Source organism: Lutjanus erythropterus, chromosome 13, assembly GCF_056507025.1.
Source record: "Lutjanus erythropterus isolate fLutEry1 chromosome 13, fLutEry1.hap2, whole genome shotgun sequence".
Lineage (NCBI taxonomy): Eukaryota > Metazoa > Chordata > Actinopteri > Lutjaniformes > Lutjanidae > Lutjanus > Lutjanus erythropterus.
Window position 1 is genome coordinate 19,858,850 of NC_139329.1, and position 21,894 is coordinate 19,880,743.

General features: G+C 40.7%; 1 protein-coding gene across 1 annotated transcript in view; it reads right to left on the minus strand.

Moving 5' to 3' along the window:
* The window catches only part of c2cd5 (C2 calcium dependent domain containing 5), a 33,554-nt gene that overhangs the window by 1,142 nt on the left and 10,518 nt on the right, over positions 1-21,894 (minus strand). The window contains exons 10-28 of the mRNA XM_084733731.1: positions 18,917-19,025; positions 11,885-11,999; positions 11,199-11,297; positions 10,965-11,076; positions 10,782-10,861; positions 10,295-10,481; positions 10,047-10,211; positions 9,136-9,180; positions 8,464-8,604; positions 8,322-8,385; positions 8,138-8,199; positions 6,894-6,992; positions 5,979-6,068; positions 5,799-5,877; positions 5,154-5,246; positions 4,991-5,059; positions 3,374-3,406; positions 2,939-3,070; positions 507-700 (exon numbers count right to left, since the gene is read on the minus strand). Coding sequence (XP_084589857.1) covers positions 507-700; positions 2,939-3,070; positions 3,374-3,406; positions 4,991-5,059; positions 5,154-5,246; positions 5,799-5,877; positions 5,979-6,068; positions 6,894-6,992; positions 8,138-8,199; positions 8,322-8,385; positions 8,464-8,604; positions 9,136-9,180; positions 10,047-10,211; positions 10,295-10,481; positions 10,782-10,861; positions 10,965-11,076; positions 11,199-11,297; positions 11,885-11,999; positions 18,917-19,025 — 1,968 coding nt within the window. The remainder of the gene's footprint in view (positions 1-506; positions 701-2,938; positions 3,071-3,373; positions 3,407-4,990; positions 5,060-5,153; positions 5,247-5,798; positions 5,878-5,978; positions 6,069-6,893; positions 6,993-8,137; positions 8,200-8,321; positions 8,386-8,463; positions 8,605-9,135; positions 9,181-10,046; positions 10,212-10,294; positions 10,482-10,781; positions 10,862-10,964; positions 11,077-11,198; positions 11,298-11,884; positions 12,000-18,916; positions 19,026-21,894) is intronic.

Here is a 21,894-nt window from a genome sequence, read left to right on the forward strand (position 1 = left end):
ACAGTGGAGAAGGGCTGAGACAAATAGGTGACCACAAACTGTGTCCTGCTCGTATTCCTTGAACCACACTCAGGCTAACTTCAGCTCTTGAATCAAACAGTGGTACTCACCGACATGTTTCCTCCACAAAACCTCATGAACTCGCACACAGCGGCAAGTCTGTCCTTTCTTCCTACGTACTTCAGCCATACCCTTGTCAAGAGCAGGGACAGGAGCAAGTACTCTACCTTGTGCCAACATTTGGGAACTATGTACTTCCAAGACATGAATTAACCGTTTCGTCTGCAGATAGTCCACATCATTGCAACCAAAGACACTCTGCAGAAATAACAATGTGCCTCCAAAGCGCTCTCATGTGCTCCCAGCTGAGTGTGTTCAGCAGAGGGCCTGGCATTTTCAGGTAGGAAAAAATGCTTTGGTGGACACAGCCCCTAACAGGTATGTCTACACTCTGCACAAGAAGATTCTGGGGACTATGCATGTGTAGTGTGTCACTGTAGTTGTACCTCCCGCAACGACGTTGTCTCTCTGATAAAGAACATGTTGATGATCCCGAGGTATTTAATGATGCGTGTTCCAGGGAGAAAGGAGAGTGGCGTCATCTTCACCACGGCAACTGAACTGCCCCCAAATGAGCGGTTGGAACGCAGTGAGCGGGAACGTCCCTCAGGCACCGGACTGGAGCGCTCCAAAGATGAGACTGCAGGTTCAGAGAGAGCAGACAGAAGCCCGAAAGAGGAGACGTGAAAAGAAAACAAGAGGAGGGGAGGGAGAAAGAAGACAAATGGAGATACCAGAAAACACTCAAAAATGGTGGAAAAATTAAAAGCAGATTATGAACTTTAAAGCAGAAAGAAATGTGAATGTGGAATGTGCGTGCAAAAATGCAGTCCTGTTAGCGTTTGAACAGCAAGAGTGACACGTGTACACTTCCATGTGAATGAGTCTGTTGTCTGTGTGTGTATTAGGTGCATATGTGACTTGACATGCAGTGGTGTGCACGTGTGGTGCCAAGACAATCACGTGGAAAGCGTGCACTGCCATGCATGTCATGCAGTCAAGGCAAACGGACAAGACAGTTACACAGTGTCTGCAGACAGACGGACAGACCTGGGCACAGCTGAGTATGCTTTTGTGTGTGTGAATACAGTATCTGTTTGCATTTGTGAAAGAGGTTTGAGAAAATGGAGACGGACAGAGACAGCTATGAGTTGAGCTGGGCACACGTACACGAGCCAGAGTGTGAAAGATGCTCCATCGTCTTACTTCAAATTTACCTGATGTGGCTTACATCCATCAAACCAGGAACCTTCGGATTAGATCGTAGTTCACTTACAATGCACAGGACTGAAAACCATACCAGATCTTGCAGAAAAGCATTGCCCCCCTTGCCCACCATGATCTCTAGGGCTGGGTATTGCCACTGGTTTCATGAACTGATCTGATTCCAAATCATCTGGATCAGTCTTGATTCAATTTCTGATTTGATATCGATTCTTTTAGGTATAAATATTTAAGTTACAATAACAATTCTGCTTAGATATGAAAGACATTCTCATAGAACTAATGCTGTAAATTGTACAAGAAACTAAAGGTAAAACAATCCATCAGTCTGGATTGATACACTGATTCAATAGTCAATAGTCACCATATTTAAGATATCCTTAATTTTGAAATTAAAATTCCCGTGTTGCATGTCTGTATCACTGTTTCCAACCTAACTAGATGGCAAAAAGTTAAAAACAGTCAGTCAGTAAGTCAGTGATCAGTCAGATGTGCCACACTGCCTGTATACCTGAAAGGAAGATTTTCACTTGACTCAAAAAACCTCCATGATACATGTAAGTTAGCTAAACATGTTGCAGAATTTTGGTGTCCTTCACACTTTATTATTGTGTGGTAAATTATCAGCATGTATACACATGGTTTGTGAACTTACATTCACATACTTAAATTCAGTGCATTTACTGTATGTGCTAAAAAACAAGAACTAAACTCGTTTACAGTCATCAGTTAACCACCAGTGAATGCTTTTTTAATAAGTGCAACAACTGATATAGAAAATATGTTTATAATTTATTTATTTATTTATAATTCCTCACTGAAGTGTTAAACCAGTGCATTTTTATATGCCTCTATTTGCTTTATCCTGTTATTGTAATGCACACTGACTGACAAAAGAAAACAAACAAGAAGAAAAAAACACACCAACAAACAACAACAAAAAAACAACAACAAATGCTCAACTGGAGGAATCTCAGATTGATTGAAGGGTCTCCAACTGATGACTTTCTGAGGGCAGCCCCACTTGGCACCTACAAGTGCTTCATCCCAGCTAACAGAGAAAAAAATTGGTATGGACACAAATCCTAACATGATTAAAGCTTCATGCATCCACGGGAAAATGCACGTATCAAAAAATTGATCTTGGATTGTGTGTGAGTGATTCAAATCATTTTTTTAAACCCAGCCCTAGTGATCTCTACCACAGTAAGATTTGTATGTGTGCAGTATACCCGCAAATCGTGACATATTCTCTGCTTAGATTCACGAATGCAAATCAGAGAAGAATCAAAGGAAGTCTTTCAGAAACTGTCATCAAATTGCTGCAAGTTAAGTACAAGCACGCTGAAGGCAAAAACAAAAAATAAAATTAGCTTCCCATTAATTTGTTGCCATGGTTACCACAGCTACAGGCATTTCAAAGCCAAGCTACTGATTGTAGATCCCTCTGAGGGGCGGGGCCTTAACTTTCACACTCTAGCTAAAAAAGCTGGTGCTTGATTTACAATGCTCCGCCCCCCAGCGGCATGCATGGAGGGGTGTGTGAGTGTTTGCGAGCATGTATGTATGTATGTGTGTGTGTGTGTGTGTGTGTGTGTGTGTGTGTGTGATTGCTTGTGAAACTGTGTGTAACTGTATTTGTGGGTTTGGTCACCAGAGTGTGCTAGAGACTGTGTCCTCCTACTTGTCTTAACTGATCCTCGTCTTATGGTGTGAGCTTTCAGCCTAAGCAGCTCTAGCCAGGTGCTGCATCTGTCTGCAAAGGAACCGTAATCAACGGAGGCAGCTGGAGAGAACACACACATACAAACACACACATACACACACACACACAGCCCACAACCCAACACACACAAACGCAACAACAACGACAACAAGAGAAAAAAAAACAAAAACAAAAACAAAAAAAAAATAAAGACACAAAAAATGAACAAACGAACAGAAAAGAACAAAAGTGGATGAGGTTTGGGAGCGGTGCAAGATAACTCTGTCCGAGACAAAAGGATGAAAAGTCAAAACAGGGCAGTGTAGTAGTTTTGGTAGCGGGGAGGTGGGTCAGGGGGACATGGTTGGGGAGAAAGGGGCTTACCTCTAGATGAGATGTTGGTAGTCTCTGGGACACCTGTCACACACACACAAACATCACAGTCTACCTTTGTCCTTTACAGCGAGCGAAAAGAGTTTGGGGTGAATCCCTTGCCCTTGCCACAAGGCTGGCACAGCATGTGTTACTTAGTTTTCACCTTCAAATCTACAGTCCCTACAGTTAGAAGATCTATAGCAAATGATCTAAAGTGTATGACGCAAGTGCATTTAGGTCCAACTCCACTTTGCAGCGCATACTTTCAGTGCAAAGTAAGGCACAAGATGCAAAGACGTTGAATTTAGTCTCTTAATTAATCATAGGTGTGTTTTGGGCATAACATGAATGCAACCTTTTAAGAGCAAGGTGCACTTCTGTACCGCATTGCTATTTAAATGGTGGATTCAGCAAGTTGGAGAAGCAAACAAGGATGCTTTAATGACCAACTTGTACAGCCACTGTGGTTAAGCATGCAGGTGGAGCATGCTGGGTCATAAAAATTAACATCATGATTAATGATGGAGAGAAGCTATATGCATTTACACATGAAGCACAGCAACATGACAGCTATGACATTACTGCACACTGACTGGAACTTAACTAACTTACTAGAAACATACACATTAATGACTGAAAGCAGCCAATCATAAAGTAGATTGTTAAAGAAAACACTCATACATCAATACAACACACAATAAAGAAATCACCAGGAAAGCTTGTGCTGCTGGGCATTATTTGAAAGATGCTTTAATAATCAGAGAGGCTGCTTTCAGTTATATTTCCATGTGTGCAGTAACGTCAGTGTGGAAAATATTGTTAATATTTAAACAGCAAAACTAAAAACTGCAGTTGTAAACTTGACAGGACAGAGAAACAGAGGAGATCTGATGGAGGTCAGAATTTATACAGCTGCTCTACTCCAAATTATTCACTGTATGAACTTTGTGCGCAAGACTTTTCGAATATGTCAGAGAAAACAAAATATTAACAGATCCTGGCTGATCCTGTCAGATTTGAAAAATCAATTAAGTTACAGCTGCTGTGTGTAAATGTGCATCTCTCTTAATGGGGGAGATAATTACCCTATTTCACCCACGTACAGCCCAATTGCTATTAATCAAAATGTTAATTTTTATGACCTCTGGATTATCTGCAGACCCCTAGGTGGAGAGTGTGCACATGTTGTGAATCCACCTACATAGGTGCATCTTACTCGATTTCTGCTGCCTCAAGATAGCAACGTGCCAACAATGCACCTGACCACACCTCATTTTAAGAGCAACACACCAATGGACACACAGATGTGCACAAGCACATTTGCTACTTACACAACGAGGGCGTTGGGTGAGAAAATGACAACTGCGTCAGTCTGAAAACAGCAATGACTGCAGCACTGCACTGAGCACCACTTTGTGCCAGTCGGAAGAAAGAGTCCTAAATGTTTTGAACATAAAAAAGGCCTATGTGTATGGTTGGGATTCGCTAAGGTGCTCTTGTTATGTGATTCATGTGAATGGAAAGTAAGCCACGCTGCTTTGGGAGGACGTCTCATCTACATCACTCTGCCATCTAAGTTCAAATCAACAGAACACACTGAGCTATGACACATCACTCTTTATTTACCTGCTGAACGAACCATAACCAGCTGATTTTGGCAGAGTTTTGCAGCTGGGGTGAGTAAAGAGACTGTACCTAAAGTGTTAGTGGAGGAGACGGGCAATGCCTGTTAGTGAGGTATGGCAAAGAAGGAGGTTAGGAAGTCAATAAAAAAAGGGGAAAAGGCTACCTGAGATTTTGGATGATGGCTGAGTGTTGGCAGATGACAAGTCTGCGCACAACTCCAAGGGAAACTGCAGCTGTTCTTCAGTCTCACTGTATCCTGTGAAGATGTCCACAAAATCATCCAGGTACTTTAACCAGAACACAAAGCATAACTTAAGTGATGTTTCTTGAATGACTTACATTGTTCAGACTACTGTGGTGTTAAAAGGATAGTTCTGTACTTCACTACTATTGAAACAAACTCTTAAAAGCTTTTCCATTTTTCTACATGCAGTTTCAAGGTTTATTGAATATTGATATTGGCCTCTTAGCTCAGTTTCTGCATGACCATGGGAACAAGTAGCAGCTCTACTGAGAAACAGCTTTAAAATTGGCCAAAGATACAGGAAGTGGCTTGTCTAATTAAATCTAATCTACTAATTTCACTTGTGACAAAGAATGTATATAGTATCTTTTTAACAGAAAATGTACTTTTGCATTTTGGTTCAATGGAAATGTTTGGAAAACAAAGCTCAATAAAAGTGGTATTAAAACTTCAGTGTTGTCAAAGATGTGTACTGCATGAACATAAGGTATTATTGACTTTGGGTAAGATGAAAACATTAAAAACTTCCCAATGCCATATATAATCTCCTTTAACCAGACAGACCTTTGGCGATTGGCTTGTCTGCTGGCTTCTCCTGAGTCTGGTCTTTGTCAAATGTCATGGCAACTGCTGTCACTGCAACCTGCGAGGCAGACAGACAGAGGTACAGTGAAATTTTAATTTTAATATCAGTTCTGTTCTGTATGCTATTCCACAAATCAGAGATGGGCTGAGAGTTCTCACCTGTATGAGTTCTTCTTCTGGCACTGCTACGGCGAAGTTGAGATGACAAAGACAGCAGGGGATCATAGAGCGCAGCTTGAAGTAAAAACTCTGGAACAAACACAATGAATCAGTTTGTAAGTACTCAATCTAAACACAGCAACTCCAAGTACCATCATAAACAGAGCAACAGAGTGTAACAAAGGCTAAACATGGCACCTCATATGGTGTAATCATAGGGGTGTAATGATTCACTCATGTGTCCGATGCATCGGACTTTAATGTGTTAGATACAAGTGCATCTCTCCCGCTGTCTCTGCCTGCACCGCTCTTGCTGGACGCCTGCTGCCGCGCTCACAAAAACAAGCGCTCCCTCCTCCCTCTCCTTTTCATTTGCTCAAAACAGACAGCGCTGAAAACACCGACAGAAGTGACATTGTACCACGTCGCACCACCAATCTTTCACAACGCTCAAGTGTAGAATACGTTTGGGTTTTATAAGAAAGATGAGAAATGCTGCTGCAGATCATTTATGCAAAAATACTGAAATTTTCAACAGTTTTTAAGTTTCTCATTTATCTCACCTCATTTACACGAGACTCATAATAAGATATAAACATCACTGTGATATCTCCTTCTCTCTGTCTCTATTGTTACTATATTTAGTAAAACTATCAGGATTTTTTGGCAACTAATAGCACTCTACAAACGTAGCATTAGTTGAATCAAAATGTAAAGACTGACACATTGCATTGTCTTGTATTGCATCATATCGTATCGAATCATGACAGAGCTGAATCGTATCAAACCAAATCGTTGGCCACTTAAACATTTATAAAATATATCGTATTGTTGAACATGTATCGAGATTCGTATCGAATCGTCTCAGTCAGTGAGATACACACCCCTATGTAATTACTATTAAGGGTTTCTTACCTTTAGTAGATTCTCACACAGGTCAGTGAAGATCTTGTTCAAGCCTTGGTTAGTGAGATTGGCATTACTCAACCTAAAGACTCTCACCGATGTAAACATCTGGAAGGCAGTAAGAGAAACACATGGCATGAACGGGGCCTAATTTCCTAAATTCCAGCACAGTAATTTGCAATCTGCCCTACTGGCACACTTGCTCATACTGGCTACTATATTCACGTTGCTGTTTTGCTATATGTGAAAAATATTAAATGTGTACAATATAGATACATTAAAAAAGACCTCGAAAAAAAACAACCCCAATTCTATATGTTATTCTATAACATAAATAAAAACAGAGTGCAATGATTAGCAAAACCTTTTTGACCTATATTCGATTGAATACAGTACAAAGACAAGATATTTGATGTTCAAAATGATAATCATTATTGTTTTTCAGAAATATACACCAAGTCTTAATTTGATGTCAGCAACACTTTCCAAAAGGTTGTGACAGCTGTTTGGAACATTCCACAGGTTGTTAATTGGTAACAGGTGAGAGTATAGTGATTGGGTATTAAAGGAGCCTCCTTGAAAGGCTCAGTCGTTCACAAGCAAGAATCCCTGTATCGAAGGGGTAAGGCCAAAAACCAACAGCATCTGTCATGGTTTTGGGGTGTGCTAGTGCCCATGACATCATGGGAAACTTGGACATCTGTGAAGGCACCATTAATGCTGAAAGGTACTCATGATGCCATCCAGACAATATCTTTTTCAGATACGTCCCTGCTTATTTCAGCAAGACAATGCTAAGACACATTCTATATGTGTTACAACAGCTAGACTTTATAGTAAAAGGGTTTGGGTACTAAACTGGCCTGTCTGCGGTCCAGACTTCTCTCCCATTGAAAATATGTGATTCATTCTAAGAGCAAAATACAACAACAGAAATCCTGGAACTGTTGAGCAACTTAAGTCATTTATCAAGCTAAAATGGGAAAATCCCTTTCAAAGTGTCAACAATTTCATCCTCAGTACCCAAATGTTTACTAAGCAAGAAAAGGTGATATGGTACACATATCCCTGTCCCAACTTTTTGGAGCATGTTGCTGGCATTTTAAAAAAAAAACACGTTAAAATTAATTTAACATTTGAACATTTAATATCTGAATATTGTCTAAAAAGGTTGTTGTTTGGTAGTTTGGTGAGAATAACAAAAGATTTGCTATAATCTGTGAAGGAAATCACACTGTATTGTCAAGAGTTACCTGAACTGCTGAAGTCCAGTTGTAAATCCCAGGCATGGTCTCAGTGTTGCAGCTGAAGAAACCTGAAGACAGGAACGAGTAAATAGAAACAGGGATGATGAAGCAGATGAATAATGGCATTTACCCCAACCCAATCAGGAAATAACAAACTATAATTGCTGTGGAGTAAGTGGATAGAACATACCTGTGGGGGCAGGGGCATCAGTGAGGAGGGAGTGGATGTCCTCCACAGCATCTGTGTCATCAATCTATTGAAATGGAAATGGTTATATTTATCTATGGAAATAGTTGCATATTTATTCATATTTACTTTTATAGATACACACCTCAAGGACAAAAGCATCCTTCTTGCCGTGGGAGAGGTCCAGTTCTGACACTTCGTCTGAGCTTTCCGAGTGGGAGCGGAAGAGTCTGGATCTTTGCCTTGGCTCAGGAATCGGAGATCCCACTACTTCCTCAGTCAGCTCCTGCAAGCAAAGAGGGACAAAAGGCCTAAGCAGATAGGATGTCAAAGTAAATACCAGAACACCACAGCTGCAGCCCACATCTGCATCTCACATCTGTCCAGCTAGTAGAAAGACTATGTTAATAACACACCACATGCTCACATTCACTCAGGTAACCAATCAGTTGCACCATTACACACTCATGGCTGGTGTTAATTTGAATATGGATCTGGAAGAGTAAGGAGTGACGCAAACACACACACACGCACACACAGACACACACACGCACACGCACACACACACACACACACACAGGTGAGAGTGTGAATGGGCCGGGTAGATGGTCATAATACAAATACATTAACACAACTATGATGAGTCTACAGCGGGTTTGCCCTCAAGAGGTGACTCTGGAGTAGGTTACACATTGTCCGGCTCCCAAACGTCCCCAGTTAAGAGCTGTTATATAGTTACAGTAAAAGTGGTGTAGTATTGAGATTAATATAGTGAAATATTTGTCATGCTTTGCTGTGTCTCACAGCTAAAAAGTACCATGTTTATGCCGCAGAACACCTCAGGGTCCAGGGCAAATAATTTCTTTAATGACCAGAGAGAGACAACAGGGGTAAGTTTATGATGATTCACAAAGAACAGACTATGTATAATGTATGATTATGTACATGAATTTAATACACTGAAACAGAAAAAATTATACCCAAAATAATGGAAACAGTTCACCACAAAATGAATCTATTGGTGTAAAAGTATCACTACACTTATTGTGTAAAATAACACCCAAATAACTTGATATAGCATGTGATACAGAGGTATAAATCTTAGGTATTTAATGGCCTGTAGATATTATTCTGACATCTGATATCCATGCTTTTTTTAAATTCAAAATATAACTTATGATACAGGTAAATTAGTAATAAGATTTATCAGGGTAAATGCTAAGTTTCCAACACATCTGAACAACACAATTCTAGTTTAGAGGTAGGGATGCCACGAGAACCAATACTTCAGTACCAATTCAATGCCAAAATTCTGAAAATGTGACAGTACTGTTTTTTTCCAGAACCAGAGGTACCGGAGATGCAATATTTCAGGACCCTGATAAGGACAGCATATGCCTACAAGTGTTTTAGTCTGCTTTTGAATGCCAAAAAAGATGAATGGCTACCAGAACTGAAGAACAATAACGTGTAAAATAGTGACAAGTACAGCTGCAGTAACAGTAACAGAATTGCTTTTTGCACTCATAAGCAATATGCTCCCCGATGTGATTGGTGTGGTGTCGAATTGCGTATTGAGAATTGCTGAAATTCACTGGTACTGGTATCGACTACTAAATTTCTGGTATCATGACATCCCTAGTCATGGGCTGTAATGTTGAACTGAAACACTGTAGAAACCTGTTTGACAGTAACTCTTACTGCCCATGCATGTGTCATGTGTCTCACCGGAGGGTTTATTTGATAGAGCTCTTTGTTCTTGGCTATGGTGTCATTGATCCTTTTCTGGATGGTCAGGATGTGGTGCTCATTATTCAGGTCACCAGGAGTCTTCCCTGCAATCTGGATGCCCCCTGGTGCCGGCAGGGCTGTCAAGTACACTCCTGTGGCAGACTGCACACACACATACCCACATTTTATGTTGCAGTAAACACACATAAGGCTGATTAAGCTGTAAACATAAAATGTCAACCTACAGCCAGACCCAGGAGCATGTTCTCTCCAACACTGATCTGTATGCGTAAGCCAAACAGAGCGTTCATGCTGCGCAGCTTCAGTTTGTTCATCAGCTGAGTGTGCAGCTCGTATTCCATGAAAGGCAGCAGGTTTGAGATGGCTGTTGCATTCACCTCCCCCTGGGCCTTCTTTTTTAGCCGACACAATCTGGAAGACAATAAACACGGGTATTAACTCACTTTGATCAATGTCTTTGATGTGAGGCTCTATTTTGGGACATGTGGTTCAGCCTAAATGCTGCCACTGGGAATATATTTTCAGATAACACACATTTTTAATTTTTTCTATGTGCTACATTTCAATGCACTAAATCTTTCCTCCATTATTTAACAAATCATTTTATTGTATTTGGAAAATTTCTGTTGCAACTGACACGTATCATTTAGTGCAGCATTTCTTTGATCTTTTCTATAATTTTGGAGCAATTTTAACTGTGAGTTGTTTTACCTGGCCTGTATGAGGCAGCCTGTCCCTGTCACAGCCGCTTCTGGTGGCAGGTCAATTGTTGTGAATAGCACATCAGGAACCTTGAGAAAACATAATGATTATCGTGATTAATTCATACTTATTTTTCACCAAACTTCATAAAGAAGTCTTTAATTGAGGCAAACAAGAAAATATATGCGAGACCTTTTGTCTTCTGCAGTGGTAGCAGTAGGTGAGCTGGGCAGGAAAGGGCATGTTGAGCTCATCATACGGGATGTGACAGAAGCCACAGCTCGGGGGAGACGGCTCTTCAAATCTGGTGAACAACACACACCATCTGCTATCAGCCTCCACAACTCAACCCAAGCTGTACTGACACAAGCTGTACACATTACAGAGATTTACACTCAGTTTGCTCAGTCTCTGAACTGTAACAACCTGTGGTCGGTGATTCCGATGTCTAAGCAGCCTTCACGCATATACCGAGGATTCAGGATGGCAGCTGTGCCTGATGCTGACAGGATACACACCTCCTCACTGTGTTGAGGAGAGATGAACAGATCAAAAGAGCAGAGGATGAGAACAGGGCCTGAAACCTTGTGTGTTTAAGACTTAATATCAAACTGGTTTATAACATATTGATTTTGTGATAGGTAAAGCAAACAAAAATTGATAAAAGGAGTGTATTTTTCCATGTACATATGGTTTTCCCTGTCTATTTAAAAGCCAGGCCATCACTGTATTTTGGCCACCACCTTGGTTGAAAATCAAATCAAATCAAATAAACCAAAAATGTAGGCCTAAAGGCACTTTTTATGACAAACTACTGTGCCTTTTATCAGCAACTGCTTTGGTGCACTTATACTCAGTACACAAACATTACGCATGGCACTCATATTGTACTATACTAAGTTGGTCTAATGTAGCACACCTATTTTGACTGCTAATGCGTAAATGATTCATTTTGCATTAATACTTGAATAAAAAATAATTGCACTTTTTTCAATAGTTTCTATGTCATGAGACCAGCAACTTGAAAATGCAGAACTGTATCACTACACTGGACAAATTAGTGCTTCCAGAGATCCAGGAAAAATCCTGGTATGTAGTCGTACATTACATACCAAATGCTAGTGCTCTCGCTGTACCCCACAACAGCATGGCAACCAAGAGCTTTGGCATGAGATTTGATCTCCTGGCGAATCTCCTCCCACCAGGCATCACGAGTCTCTGGCTCATCTGCAAAACACAAAACCCTGTATCAAACAGCTTTCACAAAAAATTCTGACTGTCTCATCAAAACCTCATACTGAAGTCATAACCTAACTAATGGCTGTCAACACTGATAAAAAAAAAAAAGACTGCCCTGACAAGTACACACTGAGAAACCTGACAAGACTACATCATATCTGGTTAGCTGATCTGACTGCTTTGAAGAAAACAAAACAGACAGCAAACAGTACAGTTTGTATTCTCTGATGACTCATGAGTTAGATGGTGTCAAAGCAAGCCAAAACCAAGTATCAGTGTGTGAAACAAAGTGACAATGAGGATGAAAATGAATTTAAGGGTGATGATGAAGGCAAATTCAGTGGTTAGGTTAGTCCTGTGTGTTCTTACTGCTGGCATTTCTTTAGTGCATATTATCTAAAAACTTAGCGTTTCCCTTTTCTATTATGTTCCCTGTCAGTCAGCTGTACTAAGGCCGCGTTCAGACAGATTCAGGTGCTGTGGCAAAAACAGCAGTCTCCTCTCACATCCTGAAGGAGGATAGTCCGTTTGGGCTGTGTTGATGTGGGCTGCTGAAAAACAATCCAGCGGTGTGCGACGGAGAAACTTGAAACAACTTTTTGAGTAACGCAACATGACGCTGTGGCCAATCACAAGCCACCGATTAGATGCTCTTGACAGTCAACGTGATAACTCTAAAAATGGGTACTACCCAGGCAGAGTTTAAGTTGACACTACAGTTGTTTCCTTGCTTGGTTTATTTCATGTACCTAGCTTCAACGTCTGGGTTTGGCTGAAGTTAATGCTACAGAATAACGCTTCCAAGAAACTTCCTTTGGTATGTGTCTGTGTGTTTGAGAGAGAGCGTGTAGCTGTGGGCAGTCAAGCTACAGACTGAATAGGGAGAGAGCAGCAGCAGCACGATAGTCGACAGACACTATTTTTTTGATTATTTCAGATTATTTCAGATCAGTTATGTTCTCAGCACAAATAAACACCCCCTCAAATTTTTGCACAGCCTGATTCTGTCTGAATGTGGCCTAAAAGAAAAGACAGGCAAGAAATACACTACGCCACCAGCCATAAGGTATGTTTTGGCTGTGGTGGCATGACTAGAAATAAAAGATTCCTGGTTTACATAAAAGATAGTGTGGCTGATGTGTTTCCTGCCCTTGTGACAAAGATTTTAAATTCAAAAGGAGTGAGCCTTCATCATACTTAGGCTAAACCATGGGTGTGTTTCAATAGTCTCATGAGGCTTTACTCCAATATCACCTCCATTTAACTAGTATTGTTACACCTAATTGTTTCAAGTTGTGAGTTTAATCTCACTCATTTGGTAGTTCTGGATCACTCAACACATGAAGGAAGCGACATTAGAGTATTGAGCCGCACCCCATGACTCCCTGGGAGGGCCACATGCTGACGATGCCCCAGAAAGAGAAAGAAACTCAGCTGCTAGGAGAGACAGGGAGAGAGGAGGAATGAATAAGGGGAAAAGATCAACTGAGGAGAAGATGAAGAGTAATGGCCGATGGTCAGGCATCAGGCCCACGAGGTGGGTTCCTTTAAACCAGAAGCAGCATGTCACACAGGCACAGGCTCACCAACGTGCACACTCATGACCATGTGCACGCTCATGGGCAGAGAAGGGCCATATTCATTCACCAGAGTCCATCTAGTTTTTAAGTTAGAAAATACTTAGTGATAACATACTTGAGCTCACATCTTTCCTTCCATCCCCATCATACATTCCAAATCCATATTTTAATTTTCCTCTACTGCCACCCATCCAATCAACCTGCCTTTCATGCATTCATCCATCCCTCCTTCTCTCTCTCTCTCACTTTCTCTCTCTCTCTCTCTCTCTCAGTATGAATACGGCCCAGTGAGTTAAGGATGCACATGCCCGGTCAGTGGCTCTTTGTCACAGAGTAAACCTCCTAAACCTCCTCTGGTCTAGACAGGTTTGACCACAATGCTGATTCAGGAAGCATTAGAACAGCGCTGGGACAACGTTAGGGAAGAGTTGCAGCTCTTCTGTGCAGCAGGATGAGCTGGGTGGGTGGGTGGGTGGGAGGGAGCTGGGCCAGGCTGGATGGGGTGGGGGTGGGGACACAGCGCATGCTCAACTCAGCTCAGCACACACTCACACAGATTAGAGAGCGGAGAATGGCAGCTCACTGAATTCATCACATTTCAGTAATACACTATCCAGCTAATGTTGGGTTTGTTTGTGGAGGTTTATGAGGTCTATGTTGGTTAAATTTCAGAGGTTTAACTTCACTGAGCTGCCATCACTCCTGTGGGTGAGAGCAGTAAAAGGGGGGAAATACCTGCAGTGACACTATTCCAGTCTAGCAGTTTGTATGAGCGCGTGTTACCCAAGGCTGGGCCAGAACACACCGTTAGTACAGAAAAGAGAGAAAAAGAAAAGAAGAGATAGTCTAACAAACAAGCACAGCACAACAGCAGCACTCCACAGTCACTATGCAAAGACAGACAGCACATCACAGTCACTACGCATAGACAAACTATATTCAGGCCTACTAAAACAATCTCGAAAGAAGAAGACTGGCGAGGAAAAGAGGAGAAGAGAGATGAGTAAAAGCTACAGGCCTAGCCGAAATCTTCAAAAGACTTGAGGAGAAATGAAACTATACAATACAAAAAGGAGCATGCAGTCACAGTCTAAATGGCCATCCACACCAGGAACGGTAACTATAAAAATACCAAGAACAATAGTGATGTGAGCATCCCCACCCATAAAACCAGATCTAGGAAAAAAAACAACAACCTGGATTTGACCCACTACCGCAGCAGCCAAAACCAATAAGTTGAGGGCAACATATTTTGCCAGTTCAGCGTGGCGAGATGCCACCAAAACATTTTCAACTATGGCTACACTAAATGCCTGTGGCATCCAATAAAAATAAATTCATAAAATGCAGAAAAATAATTTAAGGAATGCTTCCATTCAAACAATGGATATCAAATGAAGTACTTGATTGATATCTGTATCACTTTAAGGATACTGCTATCGAACTGGCATCATAATTATATCAACAATGCCCAGACCTAAGTCGATGTCAATTTGATGGTATTCTGGCATTCTGGCAATCTTCACAGAGGACATCAGTAAAGACCAAATGCCCCATCAGAATCAAAGACCATGGGCAGTATATTTCAGGGAAAATTACCTTTTTTTAATGTGTAATTTGTACCACAATAGTATGTTATATAGGCACAAGTTGCATGGGGGAAAACAAACTTTTTAAAATGTGAACATCTACCGCCCACTGACAGATAAATGTTAAAATTCACCAGCCACTCAGTACTGAATCATTGTTTTGTGTCTTAAATCTACCAGCCACTATCATACTGGTGCTGATTTCCCGATAGTATACCAAAATACAATATGGATTTTGATTTGACTTTGTGTTTCTATTGTTCATCAAGTCACTGTGAAATGAATCACAACAATATTGCTCACCACTGTTGTCATTAAAGTTGTGTGGATTCCACCATCCACTTGAGTTAGAACAATATACATATACATATATACATATATATATATATATATATATATATATATATATATATATATATATATATATATATATATATATATATATATATATATATATGTATGTATATATATGTATATGTATATAGTTACTGTTGTACTTGTCATTCGTGGTGTGGATGATCCTTAACTCTTATATACTTTCTAAGCTTAAAGGTGCCCTGCTGAGTTTTCTTGTAAACAATACAAACATTATTCACTTTCAGTTTCTCAAAAAAAAAAACAGTGTGTGTATCCTAAAACATCTGTAAAGCCAATGTTTTAGTGTTTTAAATCATTGCTTGTTATTGCCACCAATTGTCGATCAGCAGTGTAACAATCAGCAGTGTCTGTATCGCATCACCTGCAAGCTGGCATGTGTGTTCATGTACACAATACAAAGAAACAGTATAATATTGCTTCATAGTGCTATGTTTGGTCAAAAACTCCACAGGGTACCTTTAATGTTGCTCTGTCACTGATAATAGTAAAGGCATAGGAACAGTGGACAGGGCTCTTTTCAGAATGGCATCCAAGTTAAACCTGAAATTTGGACCAGGGAATAATGTAGAAAACTATGTTGTTTACCCTCATTTTGACAGGAATACTAGAAGTTTAATCATTGTATGCCTAGAGCTTTTTGGAGATTCTTAGTAAAAATCCTTTTAGGGTAGCTCGTTTTGGCTCCCCAGTCCACCTCTGCAAAGAACCCTGCTTATCCTAACCCAGCCAACATTCATCAGCACTTCCCTCTCCCTAAATTTTCAGACCCCCTTGATTCAGAGTGGTAAAGACCCGTAAACTGAGCAAAGGGCAAAATTATTTAGGCTGCCAAGGGGACTCAGACAGACCAACGCCTTCAACAGGCAGATGCCACCTATATGAACAAACTGTCATCAATATAAACCCATTAAAAAGTCTATAAAATACACGAAAACATAAGGATTTCATTAAGACAAGAAGCAAATTTGAAATCTGAAGGCTGCAGAGCATTTACTGTATAGAGGGTATGTCACTGTACCACCAGAGCATGTCCCCTCAGTCAGACTGTGCAGCAAAGCATCCTGAAGCTTTAATAAGAGGAACTGCAAAACTCAGAGTTAAACAAACTATTATCTGCTTTTATTAAAGGCAGTTTGACTAGACAATGGCGTCTCATGCCAGAGCCACTCGTACAAACAGATTTGTTCTTAAGTGGTGTGTACGAGTGATTTAAGAGAACTTGTGGCATTCACCAACTTTCTCGTATTTTTAATTTTCTTTCAGGTATGAACACAATTTACAAGTGGTCCAGACCTGTCGCAGAGTCATGTGCAGTCAGTGTGCTGTTATCCAAACTGAAGTTTTTCACTAATGACTGTATATTTCATTAGTTTGAAGACATTCTGAGTTTATAATACATATAAATAAATAACATTATTCTGTTTGACTACATTTCAAATTATAACATAATTATACATTTACATATAAAGCCTCTCATCCTTCATTCAATGATCTATTATTACCTGCTGTCAGGTGTATTGTGTATGTCTGCATAAGCAGGTTTATGAAGTCTCAGTCCAAGCGAACATCCTCACTTATTCTGTCCTCTTTCTCCGTGATGAAAACTTCCCCTTAAATCTCTCCTCACACTGCAGTCAGCGATCGCCCCTCACTGTGGCGAGTTATTTTTTTTCACTTAGGTCATTTTTATATCGAGATATGTCCTCTTTTTTTCAGTGACAGTTCGACCCTCCAGTTAGACAGCATTAACAGCACTTGCTTTACCCATTTCTTTGCTTTAACAGGTCTTTTAATTCCACTGCTGTTAAAATAATTTTCCTTAATGGATCTCTGAAAGCCGGACGTCAAACTCATTAAGTTCTGCTTTTTTCTCTTTGATGCTAATTTGCAGGACTCATGCATGTGCAGTCAAATACGCACAGGTGAATAATTTGCATGGTCTTCTGAAGTTACGAGCATTCATTGGCTCTAATGTGGCATGTTCGTAGGAGCCCTTTGTAAAATACGCACCAAGTCTATTTGTGACGGATGCCGCGTCAAGTAGCACAGAGCAGGTTGAACGGGCAGGAAGTCAGGCATGGAAAAGGCAAGGATGATCCAGTTCATTTTCAAAATAAGAGACCCTATGCAGACTCACAATCATAAGGACAGACAGAAAAGAAACTATTTAACTACGTATCCTGCTTATCCATGGTAAAGGAAAGAGGACTTAATCAACAAAATCAGAGCAAGTAAACACAGTCAGACAGGCAAAATGCTCCGCTGCTGAAATTCTTCTGAAACACTGCTGGTGGGAACTGTCGTGCATATGACGGAACAAAACCGTGGTGCACACGCAACGTCACAAAGCTGCATCTGGTGGAAATCCCTGGTAACACTGTCACTCAGTAGTCTTTTTGCTGAGTCTTTTTTTTGGGCTGATGGATGTGACCATTGTCCATTCTCAATGGCTGCCCAGTGAGGCAAACCCAAGACGCTCCGTTAGATTGGTGGCAGTAGTGCTTCTTTTCTCCAGACCACTGTGTATTTCATTGAATCATCCCACTAATATTTGCAGTATTGTTTTCTTAGCTTAGCTTCCTCAGTATAGCTCATTGGCTAACTTTGTTTCAAGCTTCAGAGGCTGAACAAGTAAAACGTAACAGAAATGAGGTGCATTACAATATCATAGTCCATCGCCATTGCATTAACTGTGGACACACATACCCTACTAGGTGGGTATAACCGCAGTCTCGTCCACATACTGTGACATTTGTGCATACCCTCTATACTGTATGAGTCACCACAGGACCTTATCACAGTGCCATCTGCAGCCAACACCACCACACAACAGAAGCAGCAGGCAACAAACTGGAGCCATGCACCACTATTGCACCTCACCTCCAGGGGGCAGCACCACAGCATACAACAACACAGTGACCAGAGCATACACACAACCACACACGCACACACACCCACAGCCATCACATAACCGGGACAGATTATACATTACACAAAGCCTGTCAGTCAAACCACAAGGTGAAAGTTGCCCCTATTCATATTCTGACACAAGTGATGTTAGCCTATCCTAACTTTATTTCCATTCAAAAAGCTACCGAGCTGCAAACTGTAAGTGTGACCAGGAACAGCTTTCACCTCCTTTAGGAGTCGTCTATCTCTAAACAATCAAACAGATTGGAACTTGGACCATACACAGTTTAATATAAGAGGATAATGGGCAGCATTAACTAACAGCCAATTGCAACAAGACCAGACACTGACAAGATACTGTAGGTCAATGGAGGAGCTCATTCATATAATTTTACAGGAAAATGGACAAACTACATTAGGACAGTGCTTTTGTGTGCGCTGAACTCACCGGGGTTGTGTATACGGTCCAGTAGTTTGACCGAGCGAGCACTGACCACTCCACCGACATGAACCAGAAAACCAGGAGGAAATGCCGTCAATGTGAAGAAGGGGAACTCCTGCAGAGAGAAAACATCCCTGTCACTTACAGTCGTGGAACACACACTGGAATTTTCCCAATGTATTTCTGCTAATCATATTAAGTGACAGCTCCATGATTGGAACATTTCATTACACTGTATGGTATTTCTCACAATTTAAGCTCTATAATATCAGTGTGTCTGAGTTCAAATGTTGTACAAACCCTGACTCCAAAAACTGACGCTGTGTGAAATGTAAATAAAAACAGAATGCAATGATACAGTACAAAGTCAAGATATTTAATGCTCAAAATGACAGAATGTTTTTTTTTTTTTTAGTACATGCTCATCTTGAATGAGATGCCTGCAACTCCTTACGGTTTGAAGTCACATTCTTTCCCATTCTTGCTTGATATACGACTTCAGTTGCTCAACAGCCCAAGATCTCCATTGTCGTACTTTGCACTTCATAAAGGTCCACACATTTTCAGTGGGAGACAGATCTGGACTGCAGGCAAGCCATTCTAGTACCCAAGGACTTTTACTACAAAGCCACACTGTTGTAACACATGCAGAATGTGTCTTGGCATTGTCTTTCTGAAATAAGCAGGGACATCCCTGAAAAACATGTTGTCTGGATGCCAGCATATATTGCTCCAAAACTTGTACATGCCTTTCAGCCTTAATGGGGCCTTCACAGATGTGACAGCTGGCCATGCCATGGGCACTAACACACTAGATGTTTTCAATTAACCTGTTTACCTGTGTAATGTTCCAAACAGTTTTTTTGAGCATTCTTCAAGTTTTCTAGTCTTTTGTTGTCCCTGTCCTAGCTTTTTTTGAAATGTGTTGGAGGCATTAAATTCAAAATGCAGATATATTTATAAAAATCAATTAAGTTTAACAGTTTAAACATTAATATCTTGTTTTTGTATTTTTTTTTCAACTGAAAAATGATTTGAAAATCATTGCATTCTGTTTTTATTTACATTGTACACAACTTCCAAACTTATTTTGGAATCAAGGTTTGTAGACCGTTTTGAGAGTCTTGTGTTCTGTTTTGGCTACATGGAATAAAATCAGAAAAAAATTTCAGACATTTCTTTAAAATATATAAAACTTAAATATAGGCACTTTATGTTGTAATACAAAAATGAAGAATTTTCATAATACCCAAAATTTTCATAACAGTCAAACACTATGTACTGTATCTTTAAATGATGTTTATAGACTTATAGACTTATAGATACGAGTGTTAGAAAAAGTATCAACATGCAGCAAGGACTGAGTGTGATGGGTCCCCCCATGCAAGGTTTCTACCCTCAAGAAGTCCCCACTCGATCCATTCCAGCCTACATTCATAGACACAAACTCAAGAGCATTTCAAATAGATCTGGAAGTGATTGAGCCTCGATAATTTGTATCACTGATTTAGTGATTAATTCAATCCTTTCAAATCTATATAAATGCATCAATTAGGTTTGGTGCTGAAAGTGAAGAACAAACACACACTCACAAGGCCCTGGCTAAGATTCAGGACTCTGTTTTACATGCTCTGTCCACTAACACAACAGCTGATCCTCTGCTCTGAGTCAAACAATGAAATGCAAATCCATGCAGTCACTCACAAGAGGAGCTGGAAATACATGTGCTGCAAGTTACTGATTCTAGGTTAAAGTGCTGACCACCTTTACAGAAAACCTGAGGGTTACATTGTGATTTCCATCATGCAGGTATGTGTGATGAGAAGAACCATTACTTTCTTTCTTGTCCAGTACTCCAGGAAGGAAGACAGCTACTAATTTGACTGATAGCTCCTCCCATCGGAGCAAGAGGGCAAGAATGAGGTGATGAGATGAGCGTGCTCATTCCCATTATTGACACAGGGGAAACCAAATTGGACTCAAGGAAGAAGTCAGAAAGGAGGGAGGTGTTTGAATATCCAGAAGGCACACACGCACGCACAGTCACACACCCCTTCAAACCTGAAGGGAACAACTCCTAGCCTCCATCCCTTCATCTAACATGTCTGTGAATCTTTTAGAGTGCGGCAGGTGACAAGCAAACACACAAACAGGGTTCGACCAAGAACCCACTGCCATGTTGCTCAACCCAGCCTGCCCCTCTGAGATCTACAAACAGCAGAAAGAGGGGTGGGTTAGGAGTTGATTCAGACTTGGTGGTGGCCATCAGTTGGTCAGGGTGTTAAGGGGAAGGTGGAGAGAGAGAGTGTCACACTGATGGGACATACCCTTGCGTTTAACAATAACCCAGAGGAGGACGCTCCCTGAGTAGCACAAGCAGTGAGGACAGAGAAAGGGAACATTACTTGCTCTTACACAGACCCTCTTAACCCCATTAAACACTTCACACCTCACCAGTGTAAATTAGTGATCTCTCACAAAAAAATACAGCTGTGTGAAAAGTGTGCACATGGTAAATGTCTGACCCTATGTGCAGACATCTAAGGCTGATACACAACACAAACTGCGTGTCAGAACTATGGAGAGTAGAAGAAGTGGACAGAAACTCCAGGTCTGAAATATGAAGCTGATGTGGAAGTGCCTTAAATCTGCATTCTTTCTAATGGCCAGCAGGGGGCAACTCCACTGGTTGCAAAAAGAAGTCTGACAAAGTAGTCTTATGAGAAAATGACCTTGCTTCTAACTTGATTTATGACCTCAGTGAACAGTTTCCTATTGAGTGTATGATCACAATCATGAGTTTCAAGTCTTCTTCAATACTGCATGATGTTAATCTTGTAAATTATGATCCCACTTATAGGAAAATGAATGACGAAGCAAGTTATGCTTTAGAGTGAGGCTAACAAGTGATTGACAAGTCATTCTCAGTGAGTCCATCCGGTGTAAAGCACAGGGCTCATGAAACTCAGTTCAAACTGTCAAAC